At 52.7% G+C, this 16,599-nt stretch overlaps 9 protein-coding genes across 9 annotated transcripts; 4 read left to right on the top strand and 5 right to left on the bottom strand.

Moving 5' to 3' along the window:
* The first annotated feature begins 43 nt into the window (after window positions 1–43).
* Window positions 44–1,711, top strand: P153DRAFT_430775 (glycoside hydrolase family 5 protein). Its single transcript, XM_033672856.1, has 2 exons — window positions 44–830; window positions 883–1,711. The coding sequence occupies exons 1-2, from the start codon at window positions 228–230 to the stop codon at window positions 1,579–1,581; spliced, it is 1,302 nt and encodes a 433-aa protein (XP_033524995.1). The 5' UTR covers window positions 44–227; the 3' UTR covers window positions 1,582–1,711.
* Window positions 1,712–2,685: 974 nt separating this feature from the next.
* P153DRAFT_396002 (MFS general substrate transporter) lies at window positions 2,686–4,644 on the top strand (the record flags this gene model as incomplete). Its single annotated transcript, XM_033671446.1, has 5 exons — window positions 2,686–2,905; window positions 3,075–3,513; window positions 3,626–3,886; window positions 3,937–4,196; window positions 4,250–4,644. 5 exons carry the CDS (start codon window positions 2,686–2,688, stop codon window positions 4,642–4,644), a joined length of 1,575 nt encoding a protein of 524 aa, XP_033524996.1.
* A 146-nt stretch (window positions 4,645–4,790) lies between these two features.
* Window positions 4,791–6,206, top strand: P153DRAFT_366174 (uncharacterized protein). Its single transcript, XM_033667989.1, has 3 exons — window positions 4,791–4,836; window positions 4,936–5,296; window positions 5,403–6,206. Exons 2-3 carry the CDS (start codon window positions 5,087–5,089, stop codon window positions 5,844–5,846), a joined length of 654 nt encoding a protein of 217 aa, XP_033524997.1. The 5' UTR covers window positions 4,791–4,836; window positions 4,936–5,086; the 3' UTR covers window positions 5,847–6,206.
* A 33-nt stretch (window positions 6,207–6,239) lies between these two features.
* Window positions 6,240–7,274, bottom strand: P153DRAFT_265780 (nagb/rpia/CoA transferase-like protein; the record flags this gene model as incomplete). The annotated part of the gene is made up of 1 exon (XM_033662868.1): window positions 6,240–7,274. A coding segment is annotated over one exon (1,035 nt), but the record flags the coding sequence as incomplete, so codon positions are not given.
* Window positions 7,275–8,741: 1,467 nt separating this feature from the next.
* P153DRAFT_221857 (uncharacterized protein) lies at window positions 8,742–9,869 on the bottom strand. The gene is made up of 2 exons (XM_033662634.1): window positions 9,826–9,869; window positions 8,742–9,746 (listed from the first exon to the last, which is right to left on the bottom strand). Exon 2 carries the CDS (start codon window positions 9,464–9,466, stop codon window positions 8,807–8,809), a length of 660 nt encoding a protein of 219 aa, XP_033524999.1. The 5' UTR covers window positions 9,467–9,746; window positions 9,826–9,869; the 3' UTR covers window positions 8,742–8,806.
* A 167-nt stretch (window positions 9,870–10,036) lies between these two features.
* On the bottom strand, window positions 10,037–11,419 carry P153DRAFT_384872 (ketol-acid reductoisomerase mitochondrial precursor; the record flags this gene model as incomplete). Its single annotated transcript, XM_033670382.1, has 4 exons — window positions 10,037–10,732; window positions 10,782–11,057; window positions 11,126–11,157; window positions 11,212–11,419. The coding sequence occupies 4 exons, from the start codon at window positions 11,417–11,419 to the stop codon at window positions 10,037–10,039; spliced, it is 1,212 nt and encodes a 403-aa protein (XP_033525000.1).
* Window positions 11,420–12,085: 666 nt separating this feature from the next.
* Window positions 12,086–13,359, bottom strand: P153DRAFT_366177 (uncharacterized protein). The gene is made up of 4 exons (XM_033667990.1): window positions 13,112–13,359; window positions 12,952–13,039; window positions 12,600–12,889; window positions 12,086–12,543 (listed from the first exon to the last, which is right to left on the bottom strand). Exons 1-4 carry the CDS (start codon window positions 13,130–13,132, stop codon window positions 12,391–12,393), a joined length of 552 nt encoding a protein of 183 aa, XP_033525001.1. The 5' UTR covers window positions 13,133–13,359; the 3' UTR covers window positions 12,086–12,390.
* Window positions 13,360–13,530: 171 nt separating this feature from the next.
* P153DRAFT_366178 (5-amino-6-uracil reductase-like protein) lies at window positions 13,531–14,670 on the top strand. The gene has a single exon (XM_033667991.1). The coding sequence runs from the start codon at window positions 13,792–13,794 to the stop codon at window positions 14,626–14,628; it is 837 nt and encodes a 278-aa protein (XP_033525002.1). The 5' UTR covers window positions 13,531–13,791; the 3' UTR covers window positions 14,629–14,670.
* An 11-nt stretch (window positions 14,671–14,681) lies between these two features.
* Window positions 14,682–15,713, bottom strand: P153DRAFT_375322 (uncharacterized protein; the record flags this gene model as incomplete). Its single annotated transcript, XM_033669579.1, has 1 exon — window positions 14,682–15,713. The coding sequence occupies one exon, from the start codon at window positions 15,711–15,713 to the stop codon at window positions 14,682–14,684; it is 1,032 nt and encodes a 343-aa protein (XP_033525003.1).
* Between the last annotated feature and the right edge of the window lie 886 nt (window positions 15,714–16,599).

Below are 16,599 nucleotides of genomic sequence, written 5' to 3' on the forward strand. Positions count from 1 at the left end.
TGCCCTTCATGGAAAGATGCTCGTATTTTGAAACCATCGGAAGATCTTCACTGGGTTCTCCGCGATATGAGTATAGTGTCCGTGGAAGAACTGCGTAGAGTGGATGTCGTCGGTTGAACATCATTGAGCAAGTCGCGTTTGAATGCCAGGAATGATGGACAGTGTATAAAGTGCAATCATACACCGAGCGTCGAAGTTTTTTTACATCCCTTTGTTGATACGCAACCATGTTGTTCGACTGCCTTGTCCCAGGGCTCCTTCTGAGCTCTTTGGCGTTAGCTTTTCCGTCGCCCAAACCCAGACAAGCCGCCTCAGTGCTTCCCCTATCGACGAAAGGGCGAGATATCGTCGATGCCAACGGCGATGTTTTCCACTACGTTTCGAGTAACTGGCCCGGTCATCAAGAGATCATGATTCCCGAGGGTCTTCAGCACTCCTCGGTGAAGGACATCGTATCTTGGTTCCCAAAACTTGGCCTCAACTCCGTCCGGTTGACGTTTGCCATCGAGATGGTCGATGACTACTACAGCAACAGCACAAACCAGAGTCTTGAGAAGAGCGTAATCAACGCCCTGGGGCAAACGAATGGAACGATTGTGCTCGATCAAATCCTGTCGAACAACCCACAGTTCACCAAGGAGACGACGAGGTTGGAGGTTTTTGACGATGTTGCTAAAGAACTCGCCAGTCAGGGGGTGATCCTCCACTTAGATAACCACGTGAGCAAGGCATTCTGGTGCTGCGGAGATGACGACGGGAATGGCTGGTTCGGCGAGAAGTACTTCGATGTTGAGAACTGGAAGCGAGGTCTGGCGTTTATGGCGAAGCACGTAAGTGTTCCCTGAAAACTCAGTCGAGGCTGGAAAGGCTGACAATCCACAGGCAAAAGAGAACTGGGGGTCGTTTTCATCCATCGGCCTGCGCAACGAGTTGCGGAGTGCGAAGAGTGCTGAACCTGTTGACTGGTATACGTGGTACGTCCACATGACGGCTGCTGCAGATGCAGTTCACGAAGCGAATTCCGATGCTCTGATCTTCTTCTCTGGGATGTCGTACGATATCTACATTGATCCGATCCCCCTTGGCAAGACCTTGAACGGCACTGCTGGAACGTCAACAGCCAACAAGACTGCCAAATTCGTCCCCGACGACTTCGCTTTCAAGAACAAGATTGTACTTGAGATCCACAAATACGATTTCGAAAACACGCAGGACGACTGCGCAACCTTCATCAGCAAGTGGTACCAGCAAGGGTTTCAATCAGTTAACCCGGACGACCCGGCCACGAAATACCTCTTCCCCATGGTGATTTCGGAATGGGGGTTCATTCAAAACGGAGTTTACTGGAACCAGACGACGTACGCAGAGTGTTTGATTGAGATGGTCGACAAATATCAGGTTGGCTGGCAGCATTGGGACCTTGCTGGTAGCTATTACTTGCAGACACGACCGGGTAGGACGCCAGAGACGATTCAGGCGATGGACGAGTCTTGGGGTTTGTTGAACTACGATTGGACGGCTATCCGCTCCCCGGTTACTCTTGAGAACAGCTTGTACAAGATGATCGACGTGTTGAAATGAGCGGTTGCATGAGAGACACTTAATGCGAGTGCGGTTTCCTGCTGAAGTATGGTAACTTATATCAATTGAGGACTGGTAGATATGTCCTATCGGCGGATGTGGAGGTACAACGCCCTAGGAGGTGCAAGATAAAGCATAGTCTGTACTTCAACCAAGAAGTTGTATCAGTAATACATAAATGATCCGTTACCATCAGACTTGCAAACCAGAGATTTGTGAACCGTACAACATGTTGAGAAGTGAGCAGGACTCCAAGTCGCGGTACAGGAGCTGTCCAACGCGACGCGTCCCAGCTTCAGCCAGATAGAACAGCTGGCATTGATAGAATGCAAAGCGGTTGTCCGAATAGAGTTCTGCGATGAAACACCAGCCGTGGACGCGACGAGATGACGAAGAAGTGCGGCAGGCTAGATCTCCAGGAGCACGCTAGTCACTGGCGTGTTCTTCACGTGTGCGTCACTTCCACCAGCCACCACCATGCGTCAATCGTTACAACGAAACTCGTACTGTTGTATCACACGACCGTGCTTCGTAACGTTATGTACAACACTCTGCAGGCTATATTGACCAGCGAATCCAGCCCAAATCTCAGTCAATACTAGACCTCGGCACGACCTTTTGGAAGCTTCCAAGGTCAAAGTCTTGCCGTTGATCCCGTCATGCCGCTAACCCTATCTTTTCTGCTGTGGTATCTTTCACGTCCATCGCTCATTAGGGAAATGCGTCTTAAATGTAACTTTAGCTGATGTATAGAAATATCACTATTTGATCTGTCTAGAGTGGAGTATAGGTCATGCTTCAAAAGAGGCCATGGTACGCGAGAGGAGGCTATTCGGGCACCGGGACATCTCTACCCAGATCGTTCACTCGTGCAGGATTTACCCCAGATAATCGCCCCGCACAGAACCAGCCCAAAATCGGAATACCCCGATGCCCGCGCTCTCAGCGATTCCAGCGATTCCATCACTTACCCGTCTTGATATTGAAGGATCGATGACTTACATACTGAGGCGTTGATCATAAGCAGACATTCTCTTTAACCACGAGAACTTTCATTTAATTACATTTACCTCTTTGCCGGACCTGAACCGCGGGTGAACACTAATGGCGACGGCCACACAACCCAGAGACGAGACTTCCGGCGTTGAAGCCAGAGCTGGGGAGTTCGATACTACTTACATAGCGCCTGCGGATGCTCCGAAGCGCTCGCCGTGGAAAGCATGGATGTACCTTTGGGAATGGTATCCAAAACACTATTCGGTTGAAGAGCGGAAGCTATTGAAAAAGATGGATGCGTGTTTACTCAGCTTTTGCTCATTCATGTGTGAGTACATTCTCGAGTCATTGCAGGTCAGCAGAAGGGGGAAATATGGTTCCTGTTTGGAATACAGGCCATGTTCCACTGTCTGAGTTCGAGAATCTATACTTCACTATTTCTGTCTTATAAAACACGTTCTTGTCGGGTTGAAGAGTTTACGAACTGACACCTTCAGTCTTCCTCAAATGGCTCGATTCATCCAACATCAACAATGCCTATGTTTCCGGGATGAAAGAAGAACTCAAGCTCAACGGCAACCAGTACTCACTCTTTGGAACCTTTTACAACTTGGGATATCTCGTTTTCCAGATTCCCTCCCTTCTTCTGCTCTCTCGACCGAAGATTGCCAAATACTACTTGCCAACGATGGAGGTCTTGTGGTCGATCGTTACCTTTACTCAGTCGCAAATGCGAAACGAGCGCGACATCTATGGCACTAGGTTTCTGCTTGGTATACTGGAGACCCCGGTTGCGTCCGGTACTACGTATGTGCTGGGCTCGTGGTACAGGCCTGAGGAGGTGTTTAAGCGCACCGGTGTGTGGTACATATCGAACAACATTGCGGTCATGTTTGGTGGTTATCTTCAGTCTGCTGCATACAAAAATCTCAATGGGTAAGCATTCCTCCATGGCTACCACAACTTCTTAAGACGGTTCATCACACCTATCATGACCTACACCTGACTGATTGTCCTGTTTGTACGAGACTCACTAACGCAACAACAGTGTTGGAGGAATGGCTGGCTGGCGTTGGCTGTTTCTGATCGATGGAGTCATCAGTCTCCCCATCGCTTTTGCTGGATTCTTCATCTTCCCCGGTCTACCAAGCAGCGCGAAGCCTTGGTGGTTGACACCTGCGCAGCACCAGCTCGCAAAGCAACGAATGCTGCACGCCGGCATCGCCCCGAGTCAAAAGCTCAGTTGGAGCATAGTCAAGCGCACGCTTCGACGATGGGAGTTCTACACGGGCGTTCTGGCTTATACTTTGTAAGATTCTGACTTCCGTGTACCCACGAGTTAATCTAATATGCATGCAGTTTCCTCTCGTCTTCTTACCCCCACGGCCAAATGGCTATCTGGCTCAAGGATCTGGCAGCGAAGCACCCCGGCGCCTACACCATTCCGCAAATCAACAACATTCCGACTGGTGCACAAGCTGTGTCTGTCGTGACCGCTCTACTGGCCACTTCACTGTGCATGATCTACCCGCTATGGTCGATCTTCTCAATCGTCCAAACCATCTACTTGTTCGCCAACGTTTGTCTACTCATATGGGTCATTCCCAAAGGTCTTCACTGTATGCTACTCCACCCGCAACCTTCAAACACCACAAATCTAACACATGAAAAGTCGCATGCTATTACCTCCTCGGAGTGTCTGCCGCCATCACACCCATCCTCATGCCCTTCATCAACATGGCCATGCGTGACGACTCCGAAGCACGCGCCATTACCGTCGGAGCGATGCTCACTGCTGGCTGGGCTGTCTTCTCGTTCTATCCCATCACCGTGTTTCCTATTGTTGAAGGCCCGCGCTGGACCAAAGGGTATTCTGTCAATATCGCGTTTATATTCGGGTGCTGGGCTACCTTTTTAGTTTCGCAATACATGTATTTGAAGAGTGAAAGGAGGAAGCAGGGGCAGATGATTGGGGCTGTTGCGAAGGATGAGGAGGATGGTGCGGGGTCGGATATCGATCGTAAGCATGCGAGTGAAGTTAGAGAGATTGTGGAGGAGAGGACGTAGAAGAGTGCTTTTTCAATGTTGTATGGTAGTAGTTACTACCATTATGTCATCAGCAAACAACGATGTAGTCTCATTTCTAGTAATGGCTGAACTTCGCTTGACTGTTCTGACAATTTATACGTCGAAATAACTTAAGCCATCAAAGCGACACGTCTGGCTAATTCATGAATGTTGTGAGGGCGTCAACAACTGGTAAGTATATTATACTCTCACAAGGTACCACAGTACACATTGACTTGTATGATAATTTCATATCTTGTCGCGTAGTGACAACGTTGACACTCTAGAAAGATGAAACCGCGCCTGCCAGGGTCCACCACCAAGCCCAAAGCACCCTAGCTCCCAAACGGACCAACTGTCCTTCCGTCGACACTTCCGACAGCTGTACATCTCTCCGGCCCACCACCTTGGCCAACTCGCGAGCGTCACACACCCAATCGCCATGGACCGGTTACTGCGACTGCTGCACTGCCTCCTCCTGGTGGTCATCCCGCTCGCGGCGGCCCTGAAATTCGACCTGCACGCCGTCGCCCCACACGACGCGGCCAAGTACGAGCGATGCATTCGCAACTTTGTGCAGAAGGACCAGCTGGTGGTTGTCACGGCGAATCTGGACGGGTATAGAGGGGATGGACAGAAGGTTGATATGCATGTACGTGGTCCTGCATTACGATACGATATGGGGATGTGAATGCGCAATGCAAACATTCGAAGACATGGACTTGAATATGCGGATATGGTGTTAATTCCTCCTCTAGATCCGCGACGCAATGGGCAACGACTACCACCGTCCCAAGGATGTCGCCGGCGAAAACCGCTACGCTTTTACCTCCCACGCCGACTCGGCTTTTGACGTCTGCTTCGAGAACGTCCTGACGGCCGGCACGAAGATGGCGTCTACCCGCCATGTGGAGCTCGACATTGATATTGGAGCCGATGCCAAGGACTGGAGCGCTATCCAGGCGGGCGAGAAGCTGAAGCCTGTCGAGGGAGAGCTGCGTCGCATCGAGGAGATTATCAACGAGGTCGTTACCGAGATGGACTATTTGAGGACTAGGGAGCAGAAGCTGAGGGACACGAATGAGAGCACAAATGAGCGCGTCAAGTGGTTTGCGTTTGGGACAATGGGCATGTTGGTTGGTTTGGGCGTGTGGCAGGTTGTGTACTTGAGGGCTTACTTCAGGAGCAAGCATCTCATCTAGATGGGGAGGAGATGGTTACCACCTACGAATGAAGGAGATGAGATGGCAGACCATAGGAATGGCTACCGTGAGTGTACGAACAGGAGGATGAAGCGTCATTGATTGCATGCTTGCTACTTGACACGGGAAAAGGGATGGCGTTGGTAGGGACATATCCATGTCGAGTTTACATTTCATACTTTTACCCTCCCAAGGTCATTCCGAGCTTCTGCATCACATTGCTTAGACCTCAACCCTGGACATGTTCCTCTCCTTGCCCACCGTCAGTACTGTTATCCATAGTCCTTATCCCCTTACTGCTGCCCTCAAATCCGTTCCCTCAGCCAGACAGTAGCATCATTTCCATTCTCGTCCATCAACTCACGCTTTTCCCTCTTTCTCCTCCTCAGTCCCTTTTCGCCCAAAGATGTATTCTTCCAGCTCGCCAAGTTCCCTAGCCAGCACCTTTATCTCACCAACATTCACAATTCCCTTCTCGGTAACATACGCATCGACAAGACCCGCAGATATCCATTCAATCCCGGTCTTGCCCTCTAGTATATTCATCGTCGCCGGATCCGCATGCGGATTACGTCGCATACTAGCACCGATCTCCGCGCCCGGGGCAGCAATCTTGTCCATATCGCTGAGCACCACGACCGCAACGCCCGCATTGAGCATCCTAGCACACTGCACGGCAGCCAGAGTACCGGTCTTGTTCCTAACGGCGCCCTTGGACGAGATCTGCTCGGCACCCAGGAGCATGACGTCGATGTCGCGGGCTGCCGCGCGCATTGCTGAACAAGACACTACGTGGACGGAAAGGCGGGTGCGATCGCTCCACGACATGAGGATCTGGTGCGCCATCTGCGCGCCCTCGGTCTTGGATCGCGCCTCCAGGATCGTAACGTTCAGGACTAGTGTCGGGATAGTAGTAAGGGCATGTAGAATCGCCGTTCGAATCGCACTCGAGTTCCCCAGCGTGAGGACACGCACCGCACCGCTCCCAATACCTTCTTCCACCTCTTTCGAAGCGCGTTCCAACTTAGCGCAACACGTCGTCAGCCACTGCACAAAGCTCCTACCGATATGTTCATCTACTATCTTCCTCTCCATGAGGACATTGTCGAACGTCGAGGCCGCAATGCGCGCTAGCTCCGCCGTGCCCGCGCACCCCTGCTCCTGCTTCTCGTTGAAGAGGCTCGCGGTAGTCGACAGGGCGCGTAGTAAGCACGGCGTCACGGCTGCGTAGGCGTCGCGGCGCGCGAGGCGCAGATGCTTCGATGCGTACAACAGCATGGCCCAGAGCTCGCCCCAGGTGTCGGCGTAGCGGGCGGCTTGGTCGCCGATGTGAGCGAGGTGCGCGAGGGCGGCGTCGGCGATTTGGCGGGCGGTGGGGCCGCGGGCGTACTTGAGGTCTTCGACGGCGGCTTTCAGCGCGCTGTCGTAGAGGGCGGATGCGTCTTGTGGTGGGAGGGGAGGGGTTGATGGGCGGTTTGTGGGGTCGGACATGTGCCTGATGGACCGGATGGGTATGCCGGGCCTGAGGGGTACGCCGGGCCTGGTGGGTATGCTGTGTGTTGTTAGACGGTGTGTTGGGGAGGTCATACTTAGGGGATATTCGAGTATTGTTCGTCCTTGTAGACGCGGTGAGATGAGGTGAACCGGTCGGTGTGCGTCCACCCTCATACCCTATCCGTTGAGAACGACTGAGAAAAAGACATCAACAGCCCACCACGACGCAAGGTCTCCTTCCCTTCAACCCAACCCAACCCAACCCCCCAAGAAAAAAACCCACAACGCCCAAAAGAATCAAAGAAAAACACTCAACTCACCTCCCCTGCCTCAACACCTCCCTCACCGCCTCCCTCGCCTCCAGCCTCTCGGGCGTCCACTCAAAAGGCAGCTTCGCCGCACTCGCCTTCTTACCCTTCTTCCTAAACAGCACCAGATTCTTCATCGAAGAGCCGAGACTGCCATACCTTGAAGGTGGAGGCGAGGGTGTTCTCGCAAAGTCTGCTGGCGTGGCGGGGACGTGAACGTATTTCTTCTTCTCTTTTATGGTGCTGGATGCGCGCGGGCGGTAGGCCTCGGCCATTGCGAGTTCGAGCATCGTGGTGGTGTGTGTGTGTGGTGGATGGGATTTGGGGGTGGGGTGGGTTGGGAGAGAAAGGAGAAGGGGAGAGAGGGGCGGGATAGAAATATGGATTTTGGGAGGGGGGGTGAATGTGATGGGTTGATGGTGAGGGTGATGGTGAGGGTGAGTAGAGTGCGGGGTGCAGTGTAGGGGACGGTGAATGCGGAAGTGCCTCGATGGCGAACTGGAATGCTGTGCAGTGCAAACGCAGATCCGAACATGCGTACATAGTTACGGTGAAGCGCAGGCGTATGTTCGTATGAATTGTCTGGCAGATACAAAGCCTACGTGATAGTGAAAGCGAATACAAAACGGTATAGCGTAGAGGTCTTTGCGTTAGTTTTTCCGCGAGTATCAAATTTTGCCTTTGCTACGCTTTGTGGATACAATATCGAGAACAGAAAAGTGCAGTATTCTAAAACCTGATGCTCTGGAGGCTGCAACGCATATTGGAAAGATTATCTGGTCGAGTAAACCATATCGTAGGCACTACGGTTCCAGTCATCCGAACAATGCACCTATCAACGAGAAGTGAAAGTAAGCCCAACCCACGAAAACCCTGGGTCTACCACCCAGAACCACACCTCCCCCATAATCAAACCAGAAATCCAGTGGACCACATCTTTGAACCAAAAACCCATCAACAGGCAGCAATGCAAAATCCACATTCTCAACCAAGGTATGGCTCTAAACCAGGGTCCTCCACCCAAACAATCAATATCAGAGTTTACATATAAGTCTTCCCCAATCCGCCCACTGCTAAGAATTATCTTCCAAGTGACTTATCAACTGATACTCTTATAACCAAGACTCAAGTACGAGTACCAATAATCCCCCTTAACCTTTAACCACCACCTTCCCAATCCACCACACCACACCACACCAAAACAATGTTCCAACTGAACCTCATCAACATCGACAACCGCTCCCACGCCGCAATCGCCGCTTCACGCGCAATGGGATTCATCGAGGAGAAGCCAATCGCCTCGTCCTCGTCCTCATCCTCGGCTGCCCGCACCGCCTCGTGGGTGTCGTCGACCACTCTACGGCCCAGCGACTCCGTCTCGTCGCGGGGATCGAGCGTCGGTGCATCCATAGGGGACAGGACGCTCCGACAGCCCGCCCCATCCGCCGTTTCTCGGGCGGCTAGTGTGCGGCCCAGCGATCCCGTTCCGTCGCGGGGATCGAGCGGCAGTATCTGGGGAGCCAGGACGCTCCCACAGACGCTCCGACAGCCTGTCCCATCCACTGTTTCTCGGGCGGCTAGTGTGCGGCCCAGCGATCCCGTCCCGTCGAGGGGATCGACCGTCGGTGCCCCCATGGGGGGAAAGACGCTCCGACAGACGCTCCGACAGACGCTCCGGCGTACGCCCGCAGCGACGTCGAAGAAGTCGAGCAGGCCTGTTGCTGCGGCTGCATGTGTAGCTGTGGCGCCTACGAGGGCGCCTAGGTCTGTCGATGCTCCGCCGCTTATGGTGGTCCAGCAGACGACGAAGGAAGTCATCACGAGGACGACGACGACAACGTGGACACCCGTCGCCTTGTCGGCGCCAGCGCACTCATCCCACGACGGTGGAGGGAGGACCTGGACGTGCTATGCTTGCGGACGGATAAACCACTGGGCTAGGCAGGCCTGTGGCGGGTGTGGGACGCCTAGCTAGGTTGTCGAGTATAGGGGTTGACGGGCGGGAAGGAGAAAGATTGTCTCCTAGTATTGTGTGGTTTTTCTGATTGTGTCTTTCTGTAATTTGTCGGGGTTGTGTTTTGTCTTGGTTTATTCTGTTCTTTCGATTTTGAAGGAGTTAGTTATGTCAACGTCGGTTTATACTTTACTCATGTCTGTCTTCGCACATCAGCACGTACATATTACTCAATAAAAATGATCATGAATAGAAGGTATCATTTGCTTTTCGACCAGTTCTTTCATCAAACTGTCCAGAACCCATCCGTAGAAAGACCCGCGCCAAAGGAAAGCGCAGTCATGATTCCGACGCCAATACTAACAAGACATACATATCTACACATTTTCATCTACTTCGTTGCTGTCATTCCAACACTTGCTCAGAGAACACGTTTACTTGGTGTTCTCGGGGCGGAGGGAGCGAACAGCCTTTCCGGCGCGCCAGATCTCAAGGTCGTCAATCTCCTTGAGCTCCGCATTGTACTTCTCACGGTAGTCGGGCTGCGAGTTGTACTCGAGCGAGCGCTTGGTCTCGCTGCCGTCCTTGACGGAAGTGTAAAGGTCGTCGAAGACGGGCTTGAGGGCATCCTTGAAGCGTTTGCTCCAGTCAATGGCACCACGACGGGCGGTGGTCGAGCAGGCAGCGTACATGTAGTCCATGCCGTTGGCGCCGATCAAGGGGTAGAGGGACTGGGTAGCCTCCTCGACGGTCTCGTTGAAAGCCTCAGATGGGCTGTGGCCGCGCTCACGGAGAACCTCGTACTGGGCGAGGAACATGCCGTGGATACCGCCCATCAGGCAGCCACGCTCGCCGTACAGGTCGGAGTAGACCTCCTTCTCGAAGGTGGTCTCGTACAGGTATCCGGAACCGACGGCAACACCGAGGGCGACGGCCTTCTCCTTGGCCTTGCCGGTGACGTCCTGGAAGACGGCGACGGAGGAGTTGATACCACGGCCCTCACGGAAGAGGGAGCGGACAGTGCGGCCGGAGCCCTTGGGGGCGACGAGGATGACGTCGATGTCGGTGGGGACCTCGACCTTGGTGAGGTCCTTGAAGACGGGTGAGAAACCGTGGGAGAAGTAGAGAGTCTGCAGTCATCAGCAGTGTCTTCCACAGATGTTGATCGAATGTCCTTACCTTGCCCTTGAGCTGGGGCTTGATGGCGGGCCATGTCTCAGACTGAGCGGCATCTGAGAGCAGGTTCATGACAATGGTCGACTTGCCAATAGCCTCGTCAATGTCGAAGAGGTTCTTGCCGGGGACCCAGCCATCTTCCTCAGCCTCCTTCCACGAGGCACCGCCCTTTCGGACACCGACAATGACGTTGAGGCCGTTGTCACGGAGGTTGAGACCTTGGCCGTGACCCTGAGACCCGTAGCCGATGAGGGCGAGAGTGTCATCCTTGAAGTATTCCTGCTCGATTGTTAGCAGACGACCCCATTGAGATTGATTTTTATGCCATTGTGGCAGACTTGACTCACCAAAAGCTTTTCTCTTGGCCAGTCAGCACGCTCTGTGTGCTTCGTTAGCCGCAGCTCAACCACAACACCACACAGTCAATTCCTACCGTAGACGGTCTCCTTGGTACCGGCGAAGTCAATCGTCTTGATACCGCGGGTCTGCTGGAACTGGGACGTGACAGCCGCCTTGGGGGCAGCGGCCACACCAGCGCGGACAGCGTTCAAAGCCGAGACAAAGGTGCGCTTCTGGGCAGGAGCGACAGCCAATTGCCTGGCGGACTGGCGGAGAGCACGGGCAGCAGGTCGGGAAGCCATTGTGAATGTGTGAATGGGTATCTTGGGTTCAAAATTGAGGAGCTGGGGATGACGAGGCTTTATGGCTGTCGTCTGCTTTGTCTGGGGAATTTTGAACCATGTCCGAGCTTCCCTGCCACTCTTGCAGCCGAGATCGGCCCGCGTCCAGATCACCTCAGCACTGTTCAATTCCAAGTCATCAGCCAATGGTATTGCTTGATTGCGAATTTTATGGGCCGGGGAGAATTCTGCCTCTCCGAAGCCGTCAGACAGACACAGACATCATCGTCTGACGTCCCACAGTTGATTGACAGGTGCGGCAAAGTGAACTGCTGAGAGTCATCATACATGGGCCGATTGTGATCAATAAGTTTCACCGCTCCACTGCAGAATACGAGGATGAGTGGAAAAAGCAATCTCGAACACTGCAAGTGCTCCAATGGTAGTAGAGCAGAAATCTTTAAAGTAGGGCTCAATAACCTCAACGCGCTTCATGCTTATCTATGATTATCATGATGTTAACCATGCTGTAACTATCCAGACCCATATATCCACTATCTCTCACACACAATACTTGTCATATTGTTGTGGAAGAGCCTACCCATAATCAATATCATCCAACCCGTTCACACCTACAAATTGAATACAACAAACTCACATGGAACAACGTCACAGCAAAATTCACAGACAGAGCTTTGATAGCGGGCATTCATTATGCAGCCACGCGAATACTTATTCACCTCACAAGAAAGAACGTCAAGAAGCAAGGAAAACAACCTGTACACTGACGCCGCGCTCCCAATACGCCATACCTCAGACGCTCTATGCGCGCACATGAGCGCCCCTCATACTACTTGTGCTTGTCTTCTGCCGCGTCTTCCCGTGATTGTTATTGCGTGGAGCGTCGTGGGATCGTCGTAGTCTCGGGAGAGATGCCCAGCCATCGAGGGCTGTAAGTTCAGAGTGTGTCGTCGACTCGTAGCTACACGTGCTCATTTGAGCACGCGGTCGAATATCTGTCCCTTGACCTGTCCTCCCCCAAGCGATGCGCGCACATTGCGCTTGAAGCCCTCGCGGTTTGCCTTCAGGTCCTCGGCTGCCTCCTTGTTGAGTGGGTCCGACGCGTTTGGCTCGAGGAAGAGAAACTATTGTTTGTCAGCTCATGTCCGTTTCATTCCCTATCCTCACGATGTGCACATACCTGCAACCCCACCACCACCGCATTCAGATTCAGCACCGGCTTCCAATCCTCTCGGAGGATGTTCAAACATACGTTCCCCTCGAGATCGATGTTGGGGTGATATATCTTCTGCGTGCACTTTACTTTCGGCGGGTCGTGGGGAAAGTTCTGGTTGATCTTGAAGTCGAACTCGAAACGGCCACCCTTGTACATGCCCTCGTCAGGGTCGATGGTGAGCTTGAAGTTGAGGATATCGTCTGGGTTGGGGAAGTGTGTCTTCATTGTCGTGCCGAGGGAGAGCTCTTCGAGATCTGGGGACTACGGGTGAGTATGTTTGTATACGTGAAGAGGGGGACCAGGTAGGAGAATATACCTTTTTGAGCGCGCAGCTGGGCGGGTGTGACCTTCTTCTTCTTGCTTGTTGCGGCTGCAGCAGCTTCATCTTGCTGCTGCTGCTTCTTCTGGAGCCGGTGTTAGCATTCTGACTCTCTTGCTAGCCGCGTCTGTATGCGCTCAAGTACACTAAGACGTACCATAGACCATATTTTCATCATCTTGGCGGTAGTGTGTGAGGTATCCTCTATTGAAGGCTGTGGAGGTGAAGATCGCGTATGATGAGAGGTGGTCGCGCAATGTCGCGCGCGAGTGAGGGAAGCGTGGGGCAAACGGCGGCAAGACGTGGACGGCGGAGACGACGGCGGTGAGATGTGGGCTTGGTGAACCCAAGCGTAGCAGCAAGTACAAGCAGAACAGAAACTGTGAGCCTCGCGCAGAGAAAATACCAAAGAGAAGACGACGAAGAGATATAGAGGTAGGGTAAACAGCTGAGCAGGCTACCGCTACGTAGATTGTCGGGCACCCAAACCAGGGTCGGCGAACGTGGGGTCAACGCGCCACGTCTACGCCACATCACGTTGATCAGTTAGCATGTCAAACACTTTACTTGCAGTGATGTGAAGTGAACAGTTCTTGAGGTCGATTTATGATTTTGAGAAGTAGGAATCCAGAATCTGAATAGTAACCATCCATTGAAATCAGCAAGTTCGAAAGGCACATCAAAAGCATCTCAACCTTGTCTTTCAAATCCAGCACAGCTCTTCTGAAGCCTCAGCATTAAGAAGGGATCTTGACCTCGAGTTCATCGCCTGGAATCAAAGGAAATTCCTACCATCTGATCGCGTCTCATAAGTCGATATTGATCAAAGTTCCTGTTATGGCAGCACCACGAGAAGCTTTGTATTTCCCCGCTTCTCAGCGTCAGCAACTAGACTCGTACTTGCCCTCCCCCTCGATCACGTCTACGTCTTCAGTTTCATCCAAACCCCATGTAACTCTCACCTTCGCCACTTCTCTCGACAGCCAGCTCGCCCTCGCTCCCGGCGTCCAAACAGCGCTATCGGGCCCAGAGTCAAAAGCCATGACGCACTACCTGCGTTCCAAGCACGACGCCATCCTGATCGGTGTCGGGACCGCCATAGCCGACAACCCATCGCTAAACTGCCGGATCGAGGGCGTTGGAGGTTATGGCGGGGAGGGGCTTTATGGACAACCAAGACCGATCGTCTTGGATCCGAAAGGGCGATGGGAGATTTCGGCGGAGAGTAAGGTTGTGAAACTTGCTAGAGAAGGGAAGGGGAAAGCACCCTGGATAATCACTAAGACGGACGTTGGCGAACAGAAGAGGAGTCTTTTGGAGAGTGTAGGCGGGAAGTTTCTGAGATATGGGGATTCGTTCGGAGGCGTGGAAGCTTCCTTATCGGCGCGCATGGAATGGCGTGGAATGCTTCAGTTGTTGTCTCGTGAAGGTATCCAGGGCGTGATGATCGAAGGTGGTGGGGTGGTCATTAACGATCTGCTTTCTGCAGATAATCTGGAGTTGGTGGATTCTGTTATTCTGACGATTGCGCCGACATGGTTGGGGAGAGGGGGTGTGCAAGTTTGTCCTGAGCAGAGGCAGGGGCTGGGAAGAAGTCTGCCAGCGGGGAGACTAAAGGATGTCAATTGGATGCCGTTGGGAGAGGACGTGGTACTTTGTGGACGGCCGCAATAGAAACGAGGTTTGGAAGTTTATAGAATATGTATAAATCGATTAGTACAACTACTTCAGGACGAAGAATTTGTATCCTCTGGGAGTTTCGCCGCCAATTGTTCCCAAGGCAAGGTATTGGGGACTGTGCCTCGGACCAGCTCTATAACGCTCTTTTCCAAGTCCTGTGTCAGCTCTTCCATGACACCCCCATCCCATCCACGTTCCCTCCTCTTGCTATTCAGAAGCCCTCCCGTGCCTAAAGGATCCTGTTTCCACGGCGCACATCCGTACTCTCGCTCACCACGTAACGTAGTCTCGAGCTCTGCACTCGACATAACCGGATCGATACCTTGAACCAGCACCCGATCCTTTGGCCATCGGATCGCAGGTGCGTGTAGTTCCAGAAAGCGTTCCGCCTTGAATGCATGCGTAATGACACGAATACGCTTTGGATATACTCCTGTCGTCCTTCTGAAGAGGAGAATGCTGAATAACAAATTTTGAAAGGAATCTGTAGCGTGTTCCTCGAGCAGTATCCAGCCCTTCCGGAACGCCTGGTGCGCACGACCCCCGCCCAGATATCCCTGGGCAAGCTCCCGTGCTAGCGCTGCGTGGTAGTATGAGCGTGCTTCGCTCAGAGGCGTGAGAGATGGCTTGGTCGCACCACCGCTCAGCACAAGAAGGCTCTTGATTGGCGTTTCTGCATCCACCCCAACGAGCAGCGCATCAAGTCCGGCTTGCACGTGCTGAATGAACGTCTCGTGCTCGCCTGGTTTTCCTGTTTCCGCGTTCGATTTCTGGAATGGTGCAAGGTGCCAGTTCTTCTCGTCGTAGGGGCTGTTGAGTGGGAAGGAAGGGGATTCAACATCTGGGTGGAAGATGGCGTGGCAGCAGACGACGATAAGGTTTTCTATTCCGCTGTACATTCGCGGCGGGACAACATGATCTGGATGAACAAAGTCTAGATTCTCGGTGTCCTGGGGCTCGAGCTCGAGCTCCTTGTGTAAGTGTAATGCCGCATTATCTGAGGCTGTTGAGGCTGTGGTTGGTGCCGATACTTTTGTCTTAGATCTTGGTAAGCTTTTGGGAAGCGCTGCTGAGGCCATGGAAATAGCTGGATCAGTTTGATAGGGTGAACGCCTAAATGGAAGTATAGGGCTGTGGCTGGAACTGTCTAGGATTTGGTACGGTCCGGGCAGGGGCTGTCTGACGGTTGAGCAGTGTGTGGCTAATATGACAGCCGTGACAGCTAGCGCACGATTAGAGTAGGTACGGCGGCGATGGTGAACGTCTGCGATATCTCGCGAGATGATCGTGAAGTCAAGATCAGTAGTTTTGAAATTTGGTGCAATGTGGATGTTGTTGGGTGACGTGCGTTTGGGAAAGCGCGTTCCTCCCTGCAGCACAACGTCATCTCAACAGGAGATGGCATCTCGCTATCGAAGATGTGCACCCAAGTACCTACTTCTCAACACTGCATCTATCCTCTGTCTCGCCGCAGATGGACTTTCATGTTGTGAGACTGAAGCTGCGAGGCGGCCAGGATCATGGTCGCCTACAGCAACAAGAGGATCCAGGAACAGCCCATCATCAGGGCCCCACTTTACATTGATTGCTCACGTCAGACAACATAACGACACCAGATCTAGAGGTGTTCAGGCGTTTGTCGGTTACTTAGATTTAGACGCATCGGTTCATTCATTCACTCTCGTGATAAACACAACTATTTGGCATCTGATTAATGGCTCATTCATGAATCATTGGGGCGCAGGTGCCCTCAATCAAAGCAGCGCTCACTCGGTGGTATGTGGCTGATCCCTGTCAAGGTACCGTTGCGTGGTGAGATTTTGGTGTAACAATGCATGCTGTGCCCGCAGACGCCTTGTACGGCTGAGATCGTCAGCCGAACACACAGCAACCATGGCTTTTGACGATGACTTAGTCTACCACCTGGTATTCTCTATTATGAGATGAGAGACGTGCTCACGACAG

The sequence above is a fragment of the Dothidotthia symphoricarpi genome (assembly GCF_010015815.1).
Source record: "Dothidotthia symphoricarpi CBS 119687 unplaced genomic scaffold P153scaffold_8, whole genome shotgun sequence".
Classification (NCBI taxonomy): domain Eukaryota; kingdom Fungi; phylum Ascomycota; class Dothideomycetes; order Pleosporales; family Dothidotthiaceae; genus Dothidotthia; species Dothidotthia symphoricarpi.

Coding starts and splice junctions, on each gene's coding strand:
- P153DRAFT_430775 (XM_033672856.1), top strand. CDS start 228: ATGTTGTTCGACTGCCTTGTCCCAGGGCTCCTTCTGAGCTCTTTGGCG. Junction 831..882: donor TGGCGTTTATGGCGAAGCAC/GTAAGTGTTCCC, acceptor GACAATCCACAG/GCAAAAGAGAACTGGGGGTC.
- P153DRAFT_366174 (XM_033667989.1), top strand. CDS start 5,087: ATGGACCGGTTACTGCGACTGCTGCACTGCCTCCTCCTGGTGGTCATC. Junction 5,297..5,402: donor GACAGAAGGTTGATATGCAT/GTACGTGGTCCT, acceptor TTCCTCCTCTAG/ATCCGCGACGCAATGGGCAA.
- P153DRAFT_221857 (XM_033662634.1), bottom strand. CDS start 9,466: ATGACTTCCTTCGTCGTCTGCTGGACCACCATAAGCGGCGGAGCATCG.
- P153DRAFT_366177 (XM_033667990.1), bottom strand. CDS start 13,132: ATGATGAAAATATGGTCTATG. Junction 13,040..13,111: donor TGATGAAAATATGGTCTATG/GTACGTCTTAGT, acceptor CACCGGCTCCAG/AAGAAGCAGCAGCAGCAAGA. Junction 12,890..12,951: donor CCAGCTGCGCGCTCAAAAAG/GTATATTCTCCT, acceptor CGTAGTCCCCAG/ATCTCGAAGAGCTCTCCCTC.
- P153DRAFT_366178 (XM_033667991.1), top strand. CDS start 13,792: ATGGCAGCACCACGAGAAGCTTTGTATTTCCCCGCTTCTCAGCGTCAG.